This window comes from Poromitra crassiceps (assembly GCF_964638095.1).
Source record: "Poromitra crassiceps genome assembly, chromosome: 14".
Classification (NCBI taxonomy): Eukaryota; Metazoa; Chordata; class Actinopteri; order Beryciformes; family Melamphaidae; genus Poromitra; species Poromitra crassiceps.
The window spans coordinates 1746172-1769435 of record NC_139633.1 but is presented as its reverse complement, the minus strand read 5'-3'; the positions used below and the strand labels follow the sequence as shown (position 1 = coordinate 1769435).

Below are 23264 nucleotides of genomic sequence, written 5' to 3'. Positions count from 1 at the left end.
CATATTGATGTTGCAGATACTTTCTGGGGGCGGAGAAGCAGTGGTACTGAATCCATATTGATGTTGCAGATACTTTCTGGGGGCGGAGGAAGCAGTGGTATTGAATCCATATTGATGTTGCAGATACTTTCTGGGGGCGGAGGAAGCAGTGGTACTGAATCCATATTGATGTTGCAGATACTTTCTGGGGCGGAGGAAGCAGTGGTATTGAATCCATATTGATGTTGCAGATACTTTCTGGGGGCGGAGGAAGCAGTGGTATTGAATCCATATTGATGTTGCAGATACTTTCTGGGGGCGGAGGAAGCAGTGGTATTGAATCCATATTGATGTTGGCAGATACTTTCGGGGGGCGGAGGAAGCAGTGGTATTGAATCCATATTGATGTTGCAGATACTTTCTGGGGCGGAGGAAGCAGTGGTATTGAATCCATATTGATGTTGCAGATACTTTCTGGGGGCGGAGGAAGCAGTGGTAAGTGAATCCATATTGATGTTGCAGATACTTTCTGGGGGCGTGAGGAAGCAGTGGTATTGAATCCATATTGATGTTGCAGATACTTTCTGGGGGCGGAGGAAGCAGTGGTATTGAATCCATATTGATGTTGCAGATACTTTCTGGGGGCGGAGGAAGCAGTGGTATTGAATCCATATTGATGTTGCAGATACTTTCTGGGGCGGAGGAAGCAGTGGTATTGAATCCATATTGATGTTGCAGATACTTTCTGGGGGCGGAGGAAGGCAGTGGTATTGAATCCATATTGATGTTGCAGATACTTTCTGGGGGCGGAGGAAGCAGTGGTATTGAATCCATATTGATGTTGCAGATACTTTCTGGGGGCGGAGGAAGCAGTGGTATTGAATCCATATTGATGTTGCAGATACTTTCTGGGGGCGGAGGAAGCAGTGGTATTGAATCCATATTGATGTTGCAGATACTTTCTGGGGGCGGAGGAAGCAGTGGTATTGAATCCATATTGATGTTGCAGATACTTCTGGGGGCGGAGGAAGCAGTGGTACTGAATCCATATTGATGTTGCAGATACTTCTGGGGGCGGAGGAAGCAGTGTATTGAATCCATATTGATGTTGCAGATACTTTCTGGGGCGGAGGAAGCAGTGGTATTGAATCCATATGATGTTGCAGATACTTTCTGGGGGCGGAGGAAGCAGTGGTATTGAATCCATATTGATGTTGCAGATACTTTCTGGGGGCGGAGGAAGCAGTGGTATTGAATCCATATTGATGTTGCAGATACTTTCTGGGGGCGGAGGAAGCAGTGGTACTGAATCCATATTGATGTTGCAGATACTTTCTGGGGGCGGAGGAAGCAGTGGTACTGAATCCATATTGATGTTGCAGATACTTTCTGGGGGCGGAGGAAGCAGTGGTACTGAATCCATATTGATGTTGCAGATACTTTCTGGGGGCGGAGGAAGCAGTGGTATTGAATCCATATTGATGTTGCAGATACTTTCTGGGGGCGGAGGAAGCAGTGGTACTGAATCCATATTGATGTTGCAGATACTTTCTGGGGGCGGAGGAAGCAGTGGTATTGAATCCATATTGATGTTGCAGATACTTTCTGGGGGCGGAGGAAAGCAGTGGTATTGAATCCATATTGATGTTGCAGATACTTTCTGGGGGCGGAGGAAGCAGTGGTATTGAATCCATATTGATGTTGCAGATACTTTCTGGGGCGGAGGAAGCAGTGGTATTGAATCCATATTGATGTTGCAGATACTTTCTGGGGGCGGAGGAAGCAGTGTATTGAATCCATATTGATGTTGCAGATACTTTCTGGGGGCGGAGGAAGCAGTGGTATTGAATCCATATTGATGTTGCAGATTACTTTCTGGGGCGGAGGAAGCAGTGGTATTGAATCCATATTGATGTTGCAGATACTTTCTGGGGGCGGAGGAAGCAGTGGTATTGAATCCATATTGATGTTGCAGATACTTTCTGGGGGGCGGGAGGAAGCAGTGGTATTGAATCCATATTGATGTTGCAGATACTTTCTGGGGGCGGAGGAAGCAGTGGTATTGAATCCATATTGATGTTGCAGATACTTTCTGGGGGCGGAGGAAGTCAGTGGTATTGAATCCATATTGATGTTGCAGATACTTTCTGGGGGCGGAGGAAGCAGTGGTATTGAATCCATATTGATGTTGCAGATACTTTCTGGGGGCGGAGGAAGCAGTGGTATTGAATCCATATTGATGTTGCAGATACTTTCTGGGGGCGGAGGAAGCAGTGGTACTGAATCCATATTGATGTTGCAGATACTTTCTGGGGGCGGAGGAAGCAGTGGTATTGAATCCATATTGATGTTGCAGATACTTTCTGGGGGCGGAGAAGCAGTGGTATTGAATCCATATTGATGTTGCAGATACTTTCTGGGGGCGGAGGAAGCAGTGGTATTGAATCCATATTGATGTTGCAGATACTTTCTGGGGGGCGGAGGAAGCAGTGGTATTGAATCCATATTGATGTTGCAGATACTTTCTGGGGGCGGAGGAAGCAGTGGTATTGAATCCATATTGATGTTGCAGATACTTTCTGGGGGGGCGGAGGAAGCAGTGGTATTGAATCCATATTGATGTTGCAGATACTTTCTGGGGGCGGAGGAGGCAGTGGTATTGAATCCATATTGATGTTGCAGATACTTTCTGGGGCGGAGGAAGCAGTGGTATTGAATCCATATTGATGTTGCAGATACTTTCTTGGGGGCGGAGGAAGCAGTGGTATTGAATCCATATTGATGTTGCAGATACTTTCTGGGGGCGGAGGAAGCAGTGGTACTGAATCCATATTGATGTTGCAGATACTTTCTGGGGGGCGGAGGAAGCAGTGGTATTGAATCCATATTGATGTTGCAGATACTTTCTGGGGGGCGGAGGAAGCAGTGGTACTGAATCCATATTGAGTTGCAGATACTTCTGGGGGGCGGAGGAAGCAGTGGTATTGAATCCATATTGATGTTGCAGATACTTTCTGGGGGGCGGAGGAAGCAGTGTATTGAATCCATATTGATGTTGCAGATACTTTCTGGGGGGCGGAGGAAGCAGTGGTATTGAATCCATATTGATGTTGCAGATACTTTCTGGGGGGCGGAGGAAGCAGTGGTATTGAATCCATATTGATGTTGCAGATACTTTCTGGGGGCGGAGGAAGCAGTGTATTGAATCATATTGATGTTGCAGATACTTTCTGGGGGCGGAGGAAGCAGTGGTATTGAATCCATATTGATGTTGCAGATACTTTCTGGGGCGGAGGAAGCAGTGGTATTGAATCCATATTGATGTTGCAGATACTTTCTGGGGGCGGAGGAAGCAGTGGTATTGAATCCATATTGATGTTGCAGATACTTTCTGGGGCGGAGGAAGCAGTGGTATTGAATCCATATTGATGTTGCAGATACTTTCTGGGGGCGGAGGAAGCAGTGGTATTGAATCCATATTGATGTTGCAGATACTTTCTGGGGGCGGAGGAAGCAGTGGTATTGAATCCATATTGATGTTGCAGATACTTTCTGGGGGCGGAGGAAGCAGTGGTATTGAATCCATATTGATGTTGCAGATACTTTCTGGGGGCGGAGGAAGCAGTGGTATTGAATCCATATTGATGTTGCAGATACTTTCTGGGGGCGGAGGAAGCAGTGGTATTGAATCCATATTGATGTTGCAGATACTTTCTGGGGGCGGAGGAAGCAGTGGTATTGAATCCATATTGATGTTGCAGATACTTTCTGGGGGCGGAGGAAGCAGTGGTATTGAATCCATATTGATGTTGCAGATACTTTCTGGGGGCGGAGGAAGCAGTGGTATTGAATCCATATTGATGTTGCAGATACTTTCTGGGGGCGGAGGAAGCAGTGGTATTGAATCCATATTGATGTTGCAGATACTTTCTGGGGGCGGAGGAAGCAGTGGTATTGAATCCATATTGATGTTGCAGATACTTTCTGGGGGCGGAGGAAGCAGTGGTATTGAATCCATATTGATGTTGCAGATACTTTCTGGGGGCGGAGGAAGCAGTGGTATTGAATCCATATTGATGTTGCAGATACTTTCTGGGGGCGGAGGAAGCAGTGGTATTGAATCCATATTGATGTTGCAGATACGGTGTCTTACCGTTCCCACCATGTCGTTCTCACAGACAAAGATCTCATCCACAGCTAGCTCTGGCTCGTTGTCGTTGACGTCTTGAACTAAGATGCTAACTTTGACAAACGACTGCAGCCCTGAGGAGGAGGAGGAGAATAGCACGTGTGTTAGTGCAGTGTCATGTCATATTAATGTGCTTGTAGGCCATCGCTAAATGGAATGGCACTGAAACACGTCTGGCTTCATCCCTGTCAGCACTCCCAACATGTCACTTCTTATGACTTCAGGGTCTGCTGACGATGGACGATGGAAACATCACATTGCTTAGGTTGGCAATACAGAGCCAAAGTGGAACGTCACTTCCTGCTTCAGCACTGTACCAGAGATTTCCATCCACCATTTATTTTCACATAGACATTTCCTAAAATGCTTATAAAAATAGTTTTACTTGTTCAAACCAAACGGTACAGATATATTTAGAAACAGGAGAGATCGCATAACATTTAACTCGGACCAAAACGTAAAAAAATGCGTATTTAAAGAAAATATATTTTTTATGTTCTTTTTTTAAGTTTTGGTCAGAGTGAAATGTTCTACGGTCTCTCCCGATTCTAAATATAGCTGAACCGTTTGGTTTGACCAAGTAAAACTATTTTTACAAGCATGTCTATGGGAAAATAAATAGCGGAAGAAAATCTCTTGGTACAGTGCTGAAGCAGGAAGTGACGTTCACTTTGCCTCTCTCTATTGGCCCAGTGCAGCACAGATATAGTAGCAGTGGTTCTCCACCGTTTTGCCCACTGACCCTTTAAAATGAAGCAACACCTACATGTACTCATGACCCCCCCATCACAGGCTGCACAGGCAGAGAGGCCAACAGCTGATTATCAGAGGAGGCTGACAAGCTGAAAACTATTCAGTATTTCACGAGAAAATAGAAAAAGACATGATAACATTTTGGATAGTAGAAATCCCCCCCGCCCCATGAATAATCTCGCGACCTCCCAAAATGATTTTATGACCCTCAGGGGGATCCCGAACCCCAGATTGATTACCACTGTGATAGACTGTACATGTGGCCCCAAAACGATATTGGTTCAATTACAATCAACTTCATGTGTGTAAATGAGAGTCAGGGTGCTTTCTCACTGGGAACGATTGCTTTCGTTCCGTTCCGTGCTCGAGTACGATTTCCCCCCTCCCCTGTCCCCCACTGGTCAGCTTTCACATTACACAATGTCTTCCATGCTCGGGAACGGAACAGAACACTTGCGTCATCAACTACGCCCGGAGCGTATCCTCGCCCGTGTGTTGTCTATGTGGTTTGGTACGGTTGGCGTTCACATTCGCAAGTGTTCCGTCCCCGGGCACGCCAAAGCGTTCCCCAGACCACTTTTTCAAGTGGACCCTGTCACGGTACGCTGTCCTGCGCCCGGGCACGGAACGCAACGTTCACACTCATGAAACGAATGGGGTCAATTTGGGGACAAGTGTGCTCAGTTACGCTCCCGGGTCCCCAGTGTGAAACCACCCTAAGATACTAACTCAGGCTTGTGTCGTGTTGCGGTGTGTGCACGCGCGCGTGCGTGCATGTGTGTGTGTGTACATGTGCCCGTGCGTGCATATGTGTGTGCATGTGCGCGTGCGTGCATGTGTGTGTGCATGTGCACATGTGTGTATGCATGTGCGCGTGCACGTGTGTGTGCATGTGCGCGTGCACGTGTGTGTGCATGTGTGCATGCATGTGTGCGTGCATGTGCGTGTGCGACGTACCACTGGGCTCCTCCTGTGCCTTGACTTGGAACATGTGTGTGTGCATGTGTGCGTGCATGTGTGTGTGCATGTGTGTGTGCATGTGCGCGTGCGTGTGTGTATGTGTGCGTGCATGTGTGTGTGCATGTGTGTGTGCATGTGTGTGTGCATGTGCGCGTGCGTGTGTGTATGTGTGCGTGCATGTGTGTGTGCATGTGTGCGTGCATGTGTGTGTGCATGTGCGCGTGTGTGCATGTGTGTGTGCATGTGTGTGTGCATGTGTGTGTGCATGTGCGCGTGCGTGTGTGTATGTGTGCGTGCATGTGTGCGATGTACCACTGGGCTCCTCCTGTGCCTTGACTTGGAACATGTGTGTGGCCACCAGCTCTCTGTCCAGCTTCCTCAGAGTGGACAGCTGACCGGTGACCGGGTTCACAACGATGGGACAGTCCTTATCTTCAATGGAATACCTGGAGAGAGAGAGAGAGAGAGAGAGAGAGAGAGAGAGAGAGAGAGAGAGAGAGAGAGAGAGAGATATCATTATAACAGTAACAGCTATGTATGGTTACACAGTCCTGATTGCGTGTGTGCGTGCAGTGTCTTCTTACCTTATGCTCTTGTTGGCTTTGTCTGGGTCTCTGGCGGTGACTGTTCCTATGTTGCTCACCATGGCTTCCTCCAACACATTGAAACTGTAGATGGACTTGAGGAAGACCGGCGGCTCGTCCACATCCAGCACCTTGACGGTCACCTGACAATTTCATTCATTTAAAACAAACCATACAGAAGAAGTGTCACGTGTGATATATATATAGAGTGTCCACATTTCTCACAACTAGATGATCTCCTGCCCGCTCACCCAGCCACATGTGTTCACAACTGGGAGATGTCCAGTAGTCTTTTCCAATTTACAATTTACAATCCAATCAACTTCCTTCATTTACTGTAGCTTATTTTCTCTTGGACCATGACTGTTTGAGATAATAATGGCACATCATTGACAGATCATTTCCCCAAAAGCGTTGAATGGGGTGATGATGAGGCTGTAGGAGTGGCATTGTGCTGTGTGCTGCAGTGCAATGTGTACCTACCTGGGCTTTGGTGACAGTGCAGTGTGTACCTACCTGGGCTTTGGTGACAGCGCAGTGTGTACCTACCTGGGCTTTGGTGACAGTGCAGTGTGTACCTACCTGGGCTTTGGTGACAGCGCAGTGTGTACCTACCTGGGCTTTGGTGACAGTGCAGTGTGTACCTACCTGGGCTTTGGTGACAGTGCAGTGTGTACCTACCTGGGCTTTGGTGACAGTGCAGTGTGTACCTACCTGGGCTTTGGTGACAGCGCAGTGTGTACCTACCTGGGCTTTGGTGACAGCGCAGTGTGTACCTACCTGGGCTTTGGTGACAGTGCAGTGTGTACCTACCTGGGCTTTGGTGACAGTGCAGTGTGTACCTACCTGGGCTTTGGTGACAGCGCAGTGTGTACCTACCTGGGCTTTGGTGACAGCGCAGTGTGTACCTACCTGGGCTTTGGTGACAGTGCAGTGTGTACCTACCTGGGCTTTGGTGACAGTGCAGTGTGTACCTACCTGGGCTTTGGTGACAGTGCAGTGTGTATCTACCTGGGCTTTGGTGACAGCGCAGTGTGTACCTACCTGGGCTTTGGTGACAGTGCAGTGTGTACTACCTACCTGGGCTTTGGTGACAGTGCAGTGTGTATCTACCTGGGCTTTGGTGACAGTGCAGTGTGTATCTACCTGGGCTTTGGTGACAGTGCAGTGTGTACCTACCTGGGCTTTGGTGACAGTGCAGTGTGTACCTACATTACATTACATTATGTATGGTAGGTGTGTACCTACCTGGGCTTTGGTGACAGTGCAGTGTGTACCTACCTGGGCTTTGGTGACAGTGCAGTGTGTACCTACATTACATTACATTATGTATGGTAGGTGTGTACCTACCTGGGCTTTGGTGACAGTGCAGTGTGTACCTACCTGGGCTTTGGTGACAGTGCAGTGTGTATCTACCTGGGCTTTGGTGACAGTGCAGTGTGTACCTACCTGGGCTTTGGTGACAGTGCAGTGTGTACCTACCTGGGCTTTGGTGACAGTGCAGTGTGTATCTACCTGGGCTTTGGTGACAGTGCAGTGTGTATCTACCTGGGCTTTGGTGACAGTGCAGTGTGTATCTACCTGGGCTTTGGTGACAGTGCAGTGTGTATCTACCTGGGCTTTGGTGACAGTGCAGTGTGTATCTACCTGGGCTTTGGTGACAGTGCAGTGTGTATCTACCTGGGCTTTGGTGACAGTGCAGTGTGTACCTACCTGGGCTTTGGTGACAGTGCAGTGTGTATCTACCTGGGCTTTGGTGACAGTGCAGTGTGTACCTACCTGGGCTTTGGTGACAGTGCAGTGTGTACCTACCTGGGCTTTGGTGACAGTGCAGTGTGTACTACCTACCTGGGCTTTGGTGACAGTGCAGTGTGTATCTACCTGGGCTTTGGTGACAGTGCAGTGTGTACTACCTACCTGGGCTTTGGTGACAGTGCAGTGTGTACTACCTACCTGGGCTTTGGTGACAGTGCAGTGTGTATCTACCTGGGCTTTGGTGACAGTGCAGTGTGTATCTACCTGGGCTTTGGTGACAGTGCAGTGTGTATCTACCTGGGCTTTGGTGACAGTGCAGTGTGTACCTACCTGGGCTTTGGTGACAGTGCAGTGTGTATCTACCTGGGCTTTGGTGACAGTGCAGTGTGTACCTACCTGGGCTTTGGTGACAGTGCAGTGTGTACCTACCTGGGCTTTGGTGACAGTGCAGTGTGTACTACCTACCTGGGCTTTGGTGACAGTGCAGTGTGTATCTACCTGGGCTTTGGTGACAGTGCAGTGTGTACCTACCTGGGCTTTGGTGACAGCGCAGTGTGTATCTACCTGGGCTTTGGTGACAGTGCAGTGTGTACCTACCTGGGCTTTGGTGACAGCGCAGTGTGTACCTACCTGGGCTTTGGTGACAGTGCAGTGTGTATCTACCTGGGCTTTGGTGACAGTGCAGTGTGTACCTACCTGGGCTTTGGTGACAGTGCAGTGTGTATCTACCTGGGCTTTGGTGACAGTGCAGTGTGTACCTACCTGGGCTTTGGTGACAGCGCAGTGTGTATCTACCTGGGCTTTGGTGACAGTGCAGTGTGTATCTACCTGGGCTTTGGTGACAGTGCAGTGTGTACCTACCTGGGCTTTGGTGACAGTGCAGTGTGTATCTACCTGGGCTTTGGTGACAGTGCAGTGTGTACCTACCTGGGCTTTGGTGACAGCGCAGTGTGTATCTACCTGGGCTTTGGTGACAGCGCAGTGTGTATCTACCTGGGCTTTGGTGACAGCGCAGTGTGTACCTACCTGGGCTTTGGTGACAGTGCAGTGTGTATCTACCTGGGCTTTGGTGACAGCGCTGTCCTTGTTGTCAGCAGGAAACTGCAGGTTGTTCTCTCGCACATGAACTGTGAAAGTGTAGCTGCTCCTCGTCTCATAGTCCAGAGCCTGGGGATCACAGAGAGAGAGAGGGCCAGTCCATTAAAACAGCTGGTCAAACAACTGCACTTTACAACATCAGACTTCACACTAAACATGACTTCTTCTCGACCAGCATCTCATCATCGAGACAGTACGATCTGTTTACATGAGATTTATGTTCCCGTGACAATCCATAAACACAACACATGGTGAATCTTAATTTAGTCTCGCAAACAGCTACTGTAGCAGTCTATGGGACACCTCATTAACTATGCATAAAATTGACAGTAAATCCTCATCTTGCAATATCCTGACAGTCCATTTGTGACAAGGATGTTACTATCTGAGCTGTCTGCCTCCTATCTGATTTGTTTCCTGGTTGGATTTGCACAAAAAAAGTTTCTTTCTTATAATGTGTCCAAATGTTTTTCTGACCAACTCCGGACTGGTCTGGATGATCGGATCTTCAGTGCATATTAGATGTAGCTGAATTTTCTGAATTTTCGACCCTGAAGCTGAAGCTTGGTTTAATAAAGAAACTCGCATGGACCTAATTGTGCATTTTGCTCTTCCTCTTTGGTGTTTTGTGTGTGTGTGTGCATGTGTGTGTGTGTGTGTGTGTGTGTGCGTGCGTGTGTGTGCGTGTGTGTGTGCGTGTGTGTGTGTGTGTGTGTGCATATTGATAGTATTCTGTTATATCACCACATGGCCATTTTGGTACTAAGAAAACAACAGGTGATTGTGATCAATTAACAGGTGATTACAATCAAGTGACGCAAACAGCCAATGGGCTGTGTGTATTGTAGCGCCATATTGGTAGGAGAAAGGCTTGTGACATCATGGGAATACTCGAGTGTGTGGTGATCTTCATACTGAATTTCAAACCTAAAACGCCTGCCAGTGCCTCCCTCCGATATTAAACGGGTTATTATTGCAGAGAAATATTTCACTTCTTGCACTGTTGGTTTTCGCCGTCTGGCTCACACTCAGACTCACACTGCCGTACTTACTGTTCAGTTTGCTACTGGGATGGTGATTTCTTTCCCCCAGTATTAAGAGGAAACCTACTGTGCAGTAAAATACTTTTTGCTGGCGGACTGCTTGATCCACGGGTGGGACACCACAGGTAGACAGGAATATTCTGTTAACTGTTTTATTCATGGCAACGGGGAGGGAGATGCAGTCGCAGGCTATCAAAGGCGTGTGTAAACAGCTTCACAAAAATAACACCTTCACCGGAGTGTGGCCGATAGCTGGCTTGCTCGGTGCATTGCAAACACAGCCAATGAGGACGATGAGACTGGGACTGCAGAGCAGAGGTGCTCACACGTCATTTTTTTTCAAGTCCAAGTCAAGTCTCAAGTCTTTGGTCACAAGGCCAAGTCAAGTCTCAAGTCTTTGGTCACAAGTCCAAGTCAAGTCTCAAGTCTTTGGTCACAAGTCCAAGTCAAGTCTCAAGTCTTTGGTCACAAGGCCAAGTCAAGTCTCAAGTCTTTGGTCACAAGTCCAAGTCAAGTCTCAAGTCTCTTCTATCATCTGCTGGATGCCATCCGGCCTGCTTAGAACACTGCATAGCTAAAAGAAACTAAGGAATTCAAAGCATGTCCTCAATCCTTTATGAGCATATCAGTATTGATGAGTTGAGATTAGTAGTAGTAGACATTTCCTTAATGTTAATGCACACACACACACAACAATAAAAATAAAGATTGTTCACAAGTCCCAAATCTCATGTTCAAGTCCAAGTCAAGTCTCAAGTCTTTGAGGGCAAGTCTCAAGTCACTGTGTGTGTGTGTGTGTGTGACTTAAGTGCGACTCAAGTCCTCAAGTCTCAAGTCCAAGTCCCCATCTCTGCTGCTGCAGAGTGGAGGGGAGAGGTGAGAGAGGGGTGAGATCCGATTCCAGGACAGCATGGCTTCATGTGGTTCCACAGCTTGTTTAATTAGTTCTATATGTTTCAGTGATTTCAGCTCTCTGATGTTCTAAATACTTTATCTGAGGAGCACAGTCCAGCCAAGTAAATCAGAGAGGCCCTGCTAGAGCTCCAGCAGGTCTGAACATCTCTTCTAACCAGGAGGAGGATTCTCATTTGGCTTTTCTGTTATGATCCTTGGTGGATATCTTGTCTTCAGTGTGTAATAAAAGGTGTTATAACTGTGGGACCAAGCAAAACGTTTGAAAATGCATTGTTGTCGAAAATACTATGTTCTTTCTAGGTTTGCAGGGACATTGTGAGAGCGCGGTGTTTCTGATCCAAACACTCCTCACTCGAGGTTGTCTGTATTGCCGGTGATCCGGGAATTTAATCTTATACCGTATATACTACTATTGCACTCGCTTTAAGCCGCTCAGGATAAGAGCATCACTTAAATGCCTGGAATGCAAAATGAATATCTAGTATCTAATATCAGCTTATTGTAGCAACTGAGCATGAGACTGACGAAGATCCAACTCGGATCCAAACGGTTACTGTACTTACAGTACAGAAAGTACTGATTACTGAAGATGGCGTCATTCTGAATGCCACGTTGTCAAATAGGACATGTGGGAACACAATAGCACTTGGCTTCATGAATCGAGGAATTGTGTTTATTACAGATAATTCAAAGATGTCAGTTAGTCCAATGTGAATGTGAATCCAAATTATTAGTTATATTCACACTAATACAATAATAATACTTGACTTACAAAAAGCAAGTAATACCTGTTGAAGTTGAATGGCTTTTCAGTTCGTTTTAAGGATGAAGTTGCACCAGTTCTTTTTCTCTTGATTTTAAATTCAGAAATAAAACAAATTTGGTTGTGGGCATTCCAAGAGTAAAACACGTCAACACTTCAATGAAATGTCTGTTTTTTTCTGCTTGTTCCGAAATGACATGAACGCGGCGTGCGCCACCTACCTGTTTGAGCATGAGGTTGCCGTCCTTGGTGGGGCTGCGTTCGACATCAAAGATGTTGTTTAACGGCGGAGTGACGGTGAAGACAGGGTCTTTGTTCTGAATCTGATCTCTGTCCTCCAACTCCAGACTGCCGATCTTCTCATTCAGCTTGTGGTCCTCTGGAACCAGCAGCTCATATGTCTCTGTGGACAGAAAACACACAGGAGGTGTAACGTGTGTGTCCAAGTTATATAATATAATATAATCCATCAATATCGGTATTCATGTTTTATGTATCTGATGACGAGTAACATGCAAACGTTACACAAACGTAATGTTGTATATATGTACTGTATATAATGCTTAATGGTGTACTGTATTTTGGACCCTAGGAATACTAGCTGGTGCCCCAGGCATCAGCTAATGGGGATCCTTTTTAAATAAATAACTAAATAAATAACTAAATAACTAACTAACTAACTAACTAACTAACTAACTAACTAAATAAAAATAAATAAAAATAAAATAAAAAAATAAAATAACTTCTTAAGAGAAGCCTTCAACGGTTTGTAACATTTTGAAATGAAACGCTTCATTTACAAATCACTACTGTAAAGTTCTATAATTAAGATTAAAGGACAACTTCCTCTGTTGAAAGTCGGCTGAAAGAGGCTATTCACCTTATGTAGCCCCGCCCACTTGACCCGTTTGTGTTACGACTTCCTGTTCAAAATGCGTCTGTTTTACCTGAGATCATCTCTGGTCAAAGCTAGTGTGGGTTAGGGTTAGGGTTAGACTCACTGGAAGCAGGGTTAGGGTTAGGGTTAGACTCACTGGAAGCAGGGTTAGGGTTAGGGTTAGACTCACTGGAAGCAGGGTTAGGGTTAGGGTTAGACTCACTGGAAGCAGGGTTAGGGTTAGGGTTAGACTCACTGGAAGCAGGCTGCTGCTCTGCTAAGCTCTGCCACAGGAAGTGTAAACACACAATCGGTTCCAATTGCGTTTACACTTCCTGTTAGTCTCTCAAGCCAGACTGTCTCTTCTACATAAGGTGAATATAGGTTGAATCACTACTGTATACGCAATAGAGAGTAGCAACACAGATGCTGTTATGTATTGTGTACTCTAGTCTGTTATGTATTGTGTACTCTAGTCTGTTATGTATTGTGTACTCTAGTCTGTTATGTATTGTGTACTCTAGTCTGTTATGTATTGTGTACTCTAGTCTGTTATGTATTGTGTACTCTAGTCTGGTGCTTACTTTTGGTGAAAGAGGCCATGTTGTCATTAGTGTCAGCGATGGTGATGGTGACAGAGGTGGTGGCTGTGCTGCCTGAAGGGAAGCCTCTGGTGTCCTGAGCCTGAACCACCACCACATACTGACTCCTGCTCTCACGATCCAGAGAGTCCAACCTGGAGCTGATCATACCTAGAGAGAGAGAGAGAGAGAGAGAGGGAGAGAGAGAGAGAGAGAGAGAGAGGGAGAGAGGGAGAGAGGGGGGGGGGAGAGGGGGGGGGGAGAGAGAGAGGGGGGGGGGGAGAGGGAGGGAGAGAGGGGGGGGGGAGAGAGGGGGGGGGAGAGAGAGAGAGAGGGGGGGAGAGAAAGAGAGAGAGGGGGGGGAGAGAGAGAGAGAGAGGGGAGAGAGAGATGGAGAGAGGAGAGGGGGAGAGAGAGAGAGGGAGAGAGGGGGGGGGGGGAGAGAGAGAGAGAGGGAGAGAGAGGGGGGGAGAGAGAGAGAGGGGAGAGAGAGAGACGGAGAGAGAGAGAGAGGGGAGAGACAGAGAGAGAGAGAGAGGGGGGGGAGAGAGAGGGGGAGAGAGATAGAGGGAGAGAGAGAGGGGGAGAGAGAGAGAGACAGAGAGAGGAGAGAGAGAGAGAAAGAGAGAGGGGGAGAGAGAGAGAGAGGAGAGAGAGAGGGGAGAGAGAGAGAGAGAGGAGAGAGAGAGAGAGAGAGAGAGGAGAGAGAGAGAGGAGAGAGAGAGTATGAACCACAAAAACACAATGTTGCTGCAAGACATGACATGCCACATTCAGGACATTGAAGCTGGGTGCAGCAGGCCAGCCTACCTGTGATGGCATCGATCTCGAAGGGCCGAACGGTCTCCATGTTGGGTCAAAGTGTACCTGAGCTCTCCGTTAGCTGTGGTGGGGTCGTCGGCGTCGCTGGCCTCACCTCGACCACTTTAGTTCCTGGATGAAGAGGATTTTCAGGCATCATTTTTCATGCTGCATCATATCATAGCAGAAATATCCAAGAGGGAGTTTGTTACCATGACTATAGGAAAACACTGATTCAATTCTCCTCCTACCAGTCAATCTTCCTCCCTATGGTGGTCAGGAACTAATGGGTCATGACTAAAAGGATGGTTCAAGCGACTGAAATGGGTTTCCTGAGGAGAGTGGTTGGCATGATCTGGCATCTCTCTTAGGGATATGGTGTGAAGCTTGGTCACCCGTGAGAGACTCAGAGTAGAGCCACTGCTCTTTTGCATAGAAATGAGCCAGTTGAGGTGGTTCAGGCATCTAGTAAAGTGGCCTCCTAGTCGCCCTCCCCAGGGAAGTTTCCCAGGCAGTTCCAGCTGGGAGGAGGCCACGGGGCAGACCGAGGTCCAGGTGGAGTGATTACATCTCCACACGGGCCTGGGAATGCCTTGGGATCCCCCAGTCAGAGCTGCTTAATGTGGGCAGGGAAAGGGAAGTTTGGGGTCCCCTGCTGCTGGATTTGCTACCGACCCGACTCCAGATAAGTGGATGAAGTTGGATGGATGTATGGATGGATGGATGGACTAATTCAATACAAATTGCAGCACTAAAATAGCCATAATCACATTAAAGAATGCCCTCCTGGATATTCATGCTAGCATATAATATCATATCATATTATATCATACCCTACCCCTGGCGTATTGGTATTGCAGAGAGTTGCATCACATCGTACCGCATCGCATCAAATCGTATTGTATCGTATCGTGTTATGTTATTCAACTATATTTAACTAATGTCATTCATGACATTTGATAAGAAACATTGGGAAGTGTTGAGGCTTTGCCGATTTCAAAGGCACAACTCTTTCATTTCATTTTTTCCATGATGGATGTGTTTGAGGTTGTGGGTAAAATGGGAATGTCATTGTTTAAACTCCCATGTGACAAAAAAGAAAATCTTTGAAACTAGCATCAACTTTTGATGGTCTATATTTCAAATCATTTCCTGACAGAGTAATATCCTACTCACCCAACTTGGACCTCTCCATGATGGATCCGTTGAAGGTCCGGGGAAGACGGGGCTGTTGTCGGTTGATATCCGTCACCTGACCACAAAGTCTCCAGCATTCCTCTATCAGCTTGTTGTTGCCATCGTACATCATGGCAGTCAGATGGTACAGGCTCTTCTCCTCTCTGTCCAGAGACTTGGTGACAAACAGGTCTCCTTTGTGATCCACAGTGAAGATGGAATTAGCTCCTTCACCTTCTATTTTGAACCTCTTCGTCTCCACCTTCTGGTTTGACTTCAGCTGTGAAAGGGAAAACAGAATTGACTATGATCGAGATTTTTTCAATTTCAACATCCAGACTTCCCCAGCTGGCGTGAGGACTCAAATCAGCAACCTTCCAGCAATAAGCAATCAAATCACTCAAATATTCGTCAAATTGCTGGTATAAGCAATTAGCACACTAGATTGCTCCTGCATAACAACTATAAAGAGGCACAAAATACATGCTTGCCTTCCCCTTCAGATTGGCATGGCAAGGCAGGCATACTGCCTGTTCAGATAACTTAATTGACGATTGGTCAAAGGAAGCAGTTAAAAAAAAAACACACAGAAAGTATAAGGAAGCAGTCTAAAAAATATGTTCAGCTCCCTATTCCAATCTCATTGTTGACATATGATTATGGGCATATTTCCAATACACAAATGTTGTGAATTTCTAAATCTGTTTTATCTCTTATATCATATATATTTCATATAGTCTCTTAAACTGAATTTATGATCAGATACACTTGTAGCTGAGTTTTCACTGAATATGAGGGGGGGGGGGGGGGGTAACATAGTTTTTGAAGTGCCTGATTTCAATTAAATAACAAAAATGGGTAAAATGGGTTTATAGACCACAGAAGGTTTTAATAAGGGAAGTCAATCAGGGATAACCTGGATTTTACCTGGATTCAGCTCAATGGTGTACTTCACGGAAAGAGAAAGTGGCCCTAATAGTTTGTATACCTTGTGTCTTTTCTGGAAGACCAGATCTTCTGACTAGGTCAGAGCAGGACGGTGCTGACGATAACCCACCTGTCCTATCTTGTAGGGGCTGGGCGCCGGCTTCTCCTCTTCCACATAGAGCGAGTTCCAGATCCAGTCTCTCTTCTGCCTGGACAGGACGGGGTACGACTCCTTCCTCACCACCTCAGCAGCGAGGCCAGAGACTTCGCCCCCTGCTGGTGGGACGGCCAGAGCGGCGGGCCATGAGCCCCATCGTCCACAGCTGAAGCCAAGCCATCGTCTCTAGGGATAGGAGAGAGGGGAAACAGAGGAATGGGGAGAGTGGGAGAAGAAGAGAGGAGGGGAGAAAGAGAAGGAACAGAGGGGATATGGTAGAAAGTGAGAAAGAATGAGAGGGTGAGAGAGAAGAGAGAGAGAGAGGCGAGATGGAGAAGAAATGAGAAAGGAGAGAGAGCGGCGAGGAGAGAGATGGAAGGAAGGAAGATGAGAGGAAGAGGGGGATGTGATGGAGGGGGTAAAAGACGGAAGAAGAGAAGCGAGAGAGGAAGAAGAGTTAACGAGGGAGGAGAGAGGAGTAGAGGAGAGAGAGAGACAGGGGGGGAGGAGGAGAGAGCAGATCACATTAAAACCACTTATCAGCCGAGGACAGGCGGGCTCAGAAAGGCCAAGGACTCTGCGGCCCTCAGAGCCCCTCAGAGCCTGAGAGGTCTAGCTATCGTTTAGGACCAGGACCCTCAGAGCCCCTCAGAGCCTGAGAGGTCTAGCTATCGTTTAGGACCAGGACCCTCAGAGCCCCTCAGAGCCTGAGGTCTAGCTATCGTTTAGGACCAGGACCCTTAAAGCTCCTCAGCCCGGGACCAAACACTTAGCCTCGCATCCCGGGACGCGGCCTGAGAGCCTGATCACTACCCCGGGCCCGTGTGGGGATCTACTAAACATAGACCCGCGACCCACTTTAGGTCCTGACCCATTGATGTAGTGTGTGTGTGTGTGTGTGTGTGTGTGTGTGTGTGTGTGTGTGTGTGTGTGTGAGAGAGAGAGAGAGAGAGACACAGAGAGAGAAGTTGACATTAAAACCACTGGAATGACTGTCTTTATCAGCCACTAGAAAGGCTATTTTGCATAAAGGGGCTGTTTGACATTTAGAATTTCTGATTGCCATTTTCTTTTTTTTTTCTTTCTTTTCTTTTTTGAAGCGGTGCAGCCACTTCTATAAGTGACTTTGTGTGTGTACAGTATGGAGAGATTTGGGGAAGTTCACCGAGATTTTGTGAAGACTGGCTCGAGGTACTAGGCTCGGGGCGACAGGGAAGGGTGTGTGGCCCCCGAACCTAGCTCCCCGGTCTGCACAGACAGACAGAGGCACAGGGCAGGTCTGCACAGACAGACAGAGGCACAGGGCAGGTCTGCACAGACAGACAGAGGCACAGGGCAGGTCTGCACAGACAGACAGAGGCACAGGGCAGGTCTGCACAGACAGACAGAGGCACAGGGCAGGTCTGCACAGACAGACAGAGGCACAGGGCAGGTCTGCACAGACAGACAGAGGCACAGGGCAGGTCTGCACAGACAGACAGAGGCACAGGGCAGGTCTGCACAGACAGACAGAGGCACAGGGCAGGTCTGCACAGACAGACAGAGGCACAGGGCAGGCGTAGAGAAAGAGATCAGTAATGTCTCGAGGAGTGGAGGACGATGGGCTGACTCACCAAAGGACGGTGCTGCGGCTCTACACTATAGGATTGGGGATTCTAGAGCAGGTACATAGACATCTGTTCAGATGTGCGTAACTTACTGCGGTGGTTGGATCCCTGATCGTGTCTGTCTGGGCTGAGCGAGCAGTTAAATGCTAATTATGCTGAATGGGGAGAACGGGGGATTTACCCCAACCTGACCACGCCCACCAGGCAGCTACCCCAGCGTCTATGACGAGACACAGACTGTCTCTATGGAGAGAGTGGCTCGAAACACGCATACTGTAAGCCAGTAATGCGCGCACACACGCACGCACGCACACACAGCGGATGGGCGCGCGCACAGATGCACGCACCGGTCGGATTATGCACAAAACCGCACCGCTTAGTCCAACACCTGGGTGTGATTTTTATAAGACATATAAACACTGGCATGTCTCAATTTGATACTTGCACTGATGAATTTGCTGTGAGCGAACGAGAAGGGGAGACCGAGAGGGTATTGTTGTGATTACAGGCCGACTAGCATCCGCCCTGCTGAAGTGTCCTTGAGCAAGACACTGTTCTGAAGCCAACCGATCAAAACAATAAACTATCACATCAGGAAGGAAGAGAGAGTGAGTCAAGCCTGAGAAACAACACAGAGGAATCTCTGGTTAAAGGCTGTTGTCATGTCTCTTCAGCAGACCTGCAGATACTGGCACAATCCATGGCAACCAGGCAAGGGCGTGCGGCTCAATTTTGAAATAAACCGCCTACGCCCATACAAGGGCGTGCGGCTCGCCCATACAAGGGCATGCGGCTCAATTTTGAACTAAACTGCCTACGCCCATACAAGGGCGTGCGGCTCAATTTTGAACTGCTCACTCAAACGGCAGCAGCTGATTGGTCCACTCTGAACTCTGCTCACTCAAACGGCAGCAGCTGATTGGTCCACTCTGAACATTGCTCACTCAAACGGCAGCAGCTGATTGGTCCACTCTGAACTCTGTTCACTCAAACGGCAGCAAGCGGCTCAATTTTGAACTAAACCGCCTACGCCCATAACTAACTAGATGGGGCTTTGTCTTTTTGTTCATTTAGCGTTATTTCTTGGTCATAGACCACTTTGTGAGTGGATTTTAAGTGATTAAACAGAGGGAGAGGTTGTGTTGCGGTGTGCTGCCACGACCGCGCATATCTTGACAGGTGGGTCAAAACTCGCATCGCAATTGCGTACTGTATATTCGCATCGCTCTTGATGTGTAAGTTACACATCAGTTACACATCAAGAGCGATGCGAATATACAGCACGGAATTGCGATGCGAGTTTTGACCCACCTGTCAATCACAGCCACAGACTTGGAACAAACAGTGCAAGATATGCGCAGTGTAAGGACCTTTAAACTCGGCGAAACCATAGTGTTTCCACCCCACATACGTTGTTTCACCTCTCTTCTCAACCAGCGGCTCTCTTTCTGTGACTTCTGTTATCTTATTCTTGTGCTACCAGGGAAATAAGTGGGGAGGAGAAACGTGCCGTGGCTCTTCACACAACAGTCATTCACAACTCGAGCTGGTGTGTTTTGGGCTTTGGGGGAGGGGTCGAGCAAAGGAAGGGGTGCGCTTGATTTGCAACACAAGACAGAACGAGAGTGACAAGAGCCGCAAAATCGTTTGATGTCGATTATCTTGTTTTCATAATCGTGGACAGCCCAAATCGTAATCATGATTAAAATTTGATTAATCGCCCAGCCCTACAACCAGCACAACATCTCTCCTGGATACGTGGACAGACAATATCATGCCAAACGTGATATTCAGGTGATATCTGAGACACACATTTTTTGCTTTTGATGGCTTTTGGCACTGTGTTCTGAGGCCAGTTGCATGTGTATAAAGATACACTTTGTCTTAAGGTCCTTACACACCGAGCACGTTTTTTTCGTGCGATTAATTCGCACGTCAATAATATTTTCCGAACCTATATCAGTCAATGCAACCGTGCATACCAACGGCAAAGTTTCGCCCAGCGTTATTGTGGTGTTTATTTTTTCGAACCACGGTCGATTTCTCAGAAATTCGCTTCCGACGTATACACATCTGTGGCTGTGATTGACAGGTGGGTCAAAACTTGCATCGCAATTTCGTGCCGTATATTCGCATCGCTCTTGATGTGTAAGGACCTTTAGACTTACTGTGAATAAGACTCATATTTCTGTAGGAAATCACAGTCTCTCCACTACATCTTGTTGTACATTTATAATGGGTTGTTTCTGTCTCTAAAGACTCGCTCTGTTCAGGCTCTTTCCAAAAACCCAATAACAATAACAAAATTCAATAACACAAGCTTAGCCATGGGGGAGGGGCTAACTTTTCTACCACAAAGGCGGTCTTGATTAGACTAGTCTAACCTGAGAATCTAAGATCAATGGTGTTCAAATGACAGCGATTGATTGGCCTGGCCGCTGTATACTTAAAAGTCTCAATTTAAAACCCAAACGTGATATCTCAAACACGCCGCTGGTCTGACTTTGGTGGAACTTGGAGTAATGATGCATTCTGGCACTGTGTTTCTGGCATTTCAAAACATTACACTGATTGGCCTGATGGTGGTGCTTCAATTAAAATCAATCTTTCTTGATTCAGAGACCGTTAATGAATATTCGCTCACTGTTACAGACCTAACTGTAAGGCGAGGGGTTAAACTCATGTGAAATTTGAAATTCAGTGGCGCGTTACCATTTAAAAATTTTAATTAAACTGGCAGCTAATCTGATTTACAGCTTTTTATTGATTATGAGTTAGAAGTCGTTTCAGTGTCTTGCATCAGTTGTCCCAGCCTGCATGCACACCAGTACAACACTATTGAACCAAAATAAAAACGTGTCAAAAGGCACACAAACACCAGGCCAGTTGCACAAAGCACGTTAAATTAAGATTTTCCTTAGGGTCCGATTTAAGGTGTCCATAAAATAAAATCGGTTGCACAAAACACCCTTAAATCTTCTCCTTAAGGTTAAACATTTTAAGGGAAACGGAAGCACAAGATTTAAGGGTGTTTTGTGCAACCGATTTTATTTTATGTACGCCTTAACTCGGACTCTAAGGAAAATATTAACTTAAGGTGCTTTGTGCAACCGGCCCCTGGATTTTAGTTAAGTTTATCTTTTCCTCCCTCTCCGTCTGTCTGTCTGTCTGTCTCCCCCATCGCCCTCATCTCCCCACCATGCCAGGAAAATCATCTTGAAAACATTTGAGCATGTGCGCTCTGTGCCGCAGCAGATATCTCAGCATGTCCCAGCAGACAGATTAGTGCATTTGATTGTCTTGCAGCCATTAGCAGCATCGGAGCGCGAGAGATTAGGATGAGGGGATTAACAGCTGCACAGAGTCTTCTTCTCCCTCTAATGGCCTAATGTGGTATTGCACTGACCCTCCCTGACCTCTTCACACGGCCCCGCGCAGATCAGCTCAAACACCCGACAATGTTTTTTGGCCTTCGTTTCACATCCTTTTGTTTTGCTATTTCCCCTCTTGTATTTTTCGAGGCGTTGTTGTAATGTATTTACTTTATATGAATTGAATTAAACTGAATTAATTAAGTGTACAGTTACAGTACATAATGTACATCGGCTGCAGATAGAAGTTAAGTGTACAGTACATAATGTACATCGGCTGCAGATAGAAGTTAAGTGTACAGTACATAATGTACATCGGCTGCAGAGTGTACAGTACATAATGTACATCGGCTGCAGATAGAAGTTAAGTGTACAGTACATAATGTACATCGGCTGCAGATAGAAGTTAAGTGTACAGTACATAATGTACATCGGCTGCAGATAGAAGTTAAGTGTACAGTACATAATGTACATCGGCTGCAGATAGAAGTTAAGTGTACAGTACATAATGTACATCGGCTGCAGATAGAAGTTAAGTGTACAGTACATAATGTACATCAGCTGCAGATAGAAGTTAAGTGTACAGTACATAATGTACATCGGCTGCAGAGTGTACAGTACATAATGTACATCGGCTGCAGATAGAAGTAAGTGTACAGTACATAATGTACATCGGCTGCAGATAGAAGTTAAGTGTACAGTACATAATGTACATCGGCTGCAGATAGAAGTTAAGTGTACAGTACATAATGTACATCGGCTGCAGAGTGTACAGTACATAATGTACATCGGCTGCAGATAGAAGTTAAGTGTACAGTACATAATGTACATCGGCTGCAGATAGAAGTTAAGTGTACAGTACATAATGTACATCGGCTGCAGATAGAAGTTAAGTGTACAGTACATAATGTACATCGGCTGCAGATAGAAGTTAAGTGTACAGTACATAATGTACATCGGCTGCAGATAGAAGTTAAGTGTACAGTACATAATGTACATCAGCTGCAGATAGAAGTTAAGTGTACAGTACATAATGTACATCGGCTGCAGAGTGTACAGTACATAATGTACATCGGCTGCAGAGTGTACAGTACATAATGTACATCGGCTGCAGATAGAAGTTAAGTGTACAGTACATAATGTACATCGGCTGCAGAGTGTACAGTACATAATGTACATCGGCTGCAGAGTGTACAGTACATAATGTACATCGGCTGCAGATAGAAGTTAAGTGTACAGTACATAATGTACATCGGCTGCAGATAGAAGTTAAGTGTACAGTACATAATGTACATCGGCTGCAGATAGAAGTTAAGTGTACAGTACATAATGTACATCGGCTGCAGATAGAAGTTAAGTGTACAGTACATAATGTACATCGGCTGCAGATAGAAGTTAAGTGTACAGTACATAATGTACATCGGCTGCAGATAGAAGTAAGTGTACAGTACATAATGTACATCGGCTGCAGATAGAAGTTAAGTGTACAGTACATAATGTACATCGGCTGCAGATAGAAGTTAAGTGTACAGTACATAATGTACATCGGCTGCAGATAGAAGTTAAGTGTACAGTACATAATGTACATCGGCTGCAGATAGAAGTTAAGTGTACAGTACATAATGTACATCGGCTGCAGATAGAAGTTAAGTGTACAGTACATAATGTACATCGGCTGCAGATAGAAGTTAAGTGTACAGTACATAATGTACATCGGCTGCAGATAGA

At 46.6% G+C, this 23264-nt stretch overlaps 1 protein-coding gene across 1 annotated transcript in view; it reads right to left on the bottom strand.

Moving 5' to 3' along the window:
- cdh5 (cadherin 5) overlaps positions 1-23264 on the bottom strand; it is a gene marked incomplete at its 5' end in the record, with an annotated part of 42005 nt that overhangs the window by 15475 nt on the left and 3266 nt on the right. Inside the window, 11 exon segments of the mRNA XM_083651234.1 lie at positions 4133-4242; positions 6194-6327; positions 6466-6608; positions 9280-9387; positions 12261-12442; positions 13501-13668; positions 14308-14329; positions 14331-14410; positions 14413-14430; positions 15475-15754; positions 16532-16744. Of these exon segments, the coding sequence (XP_083507360.1) occupies positions 4133-4242; positions 6194-6327; positions 6466-6608; positions 9280-9387; positions 12261-12442; positions 13501-13668; positions 14308-14329; positions 14331-14410; positions 14413-14430; positions 15475-15754; positions 16532-16744 (1458 nt within the window).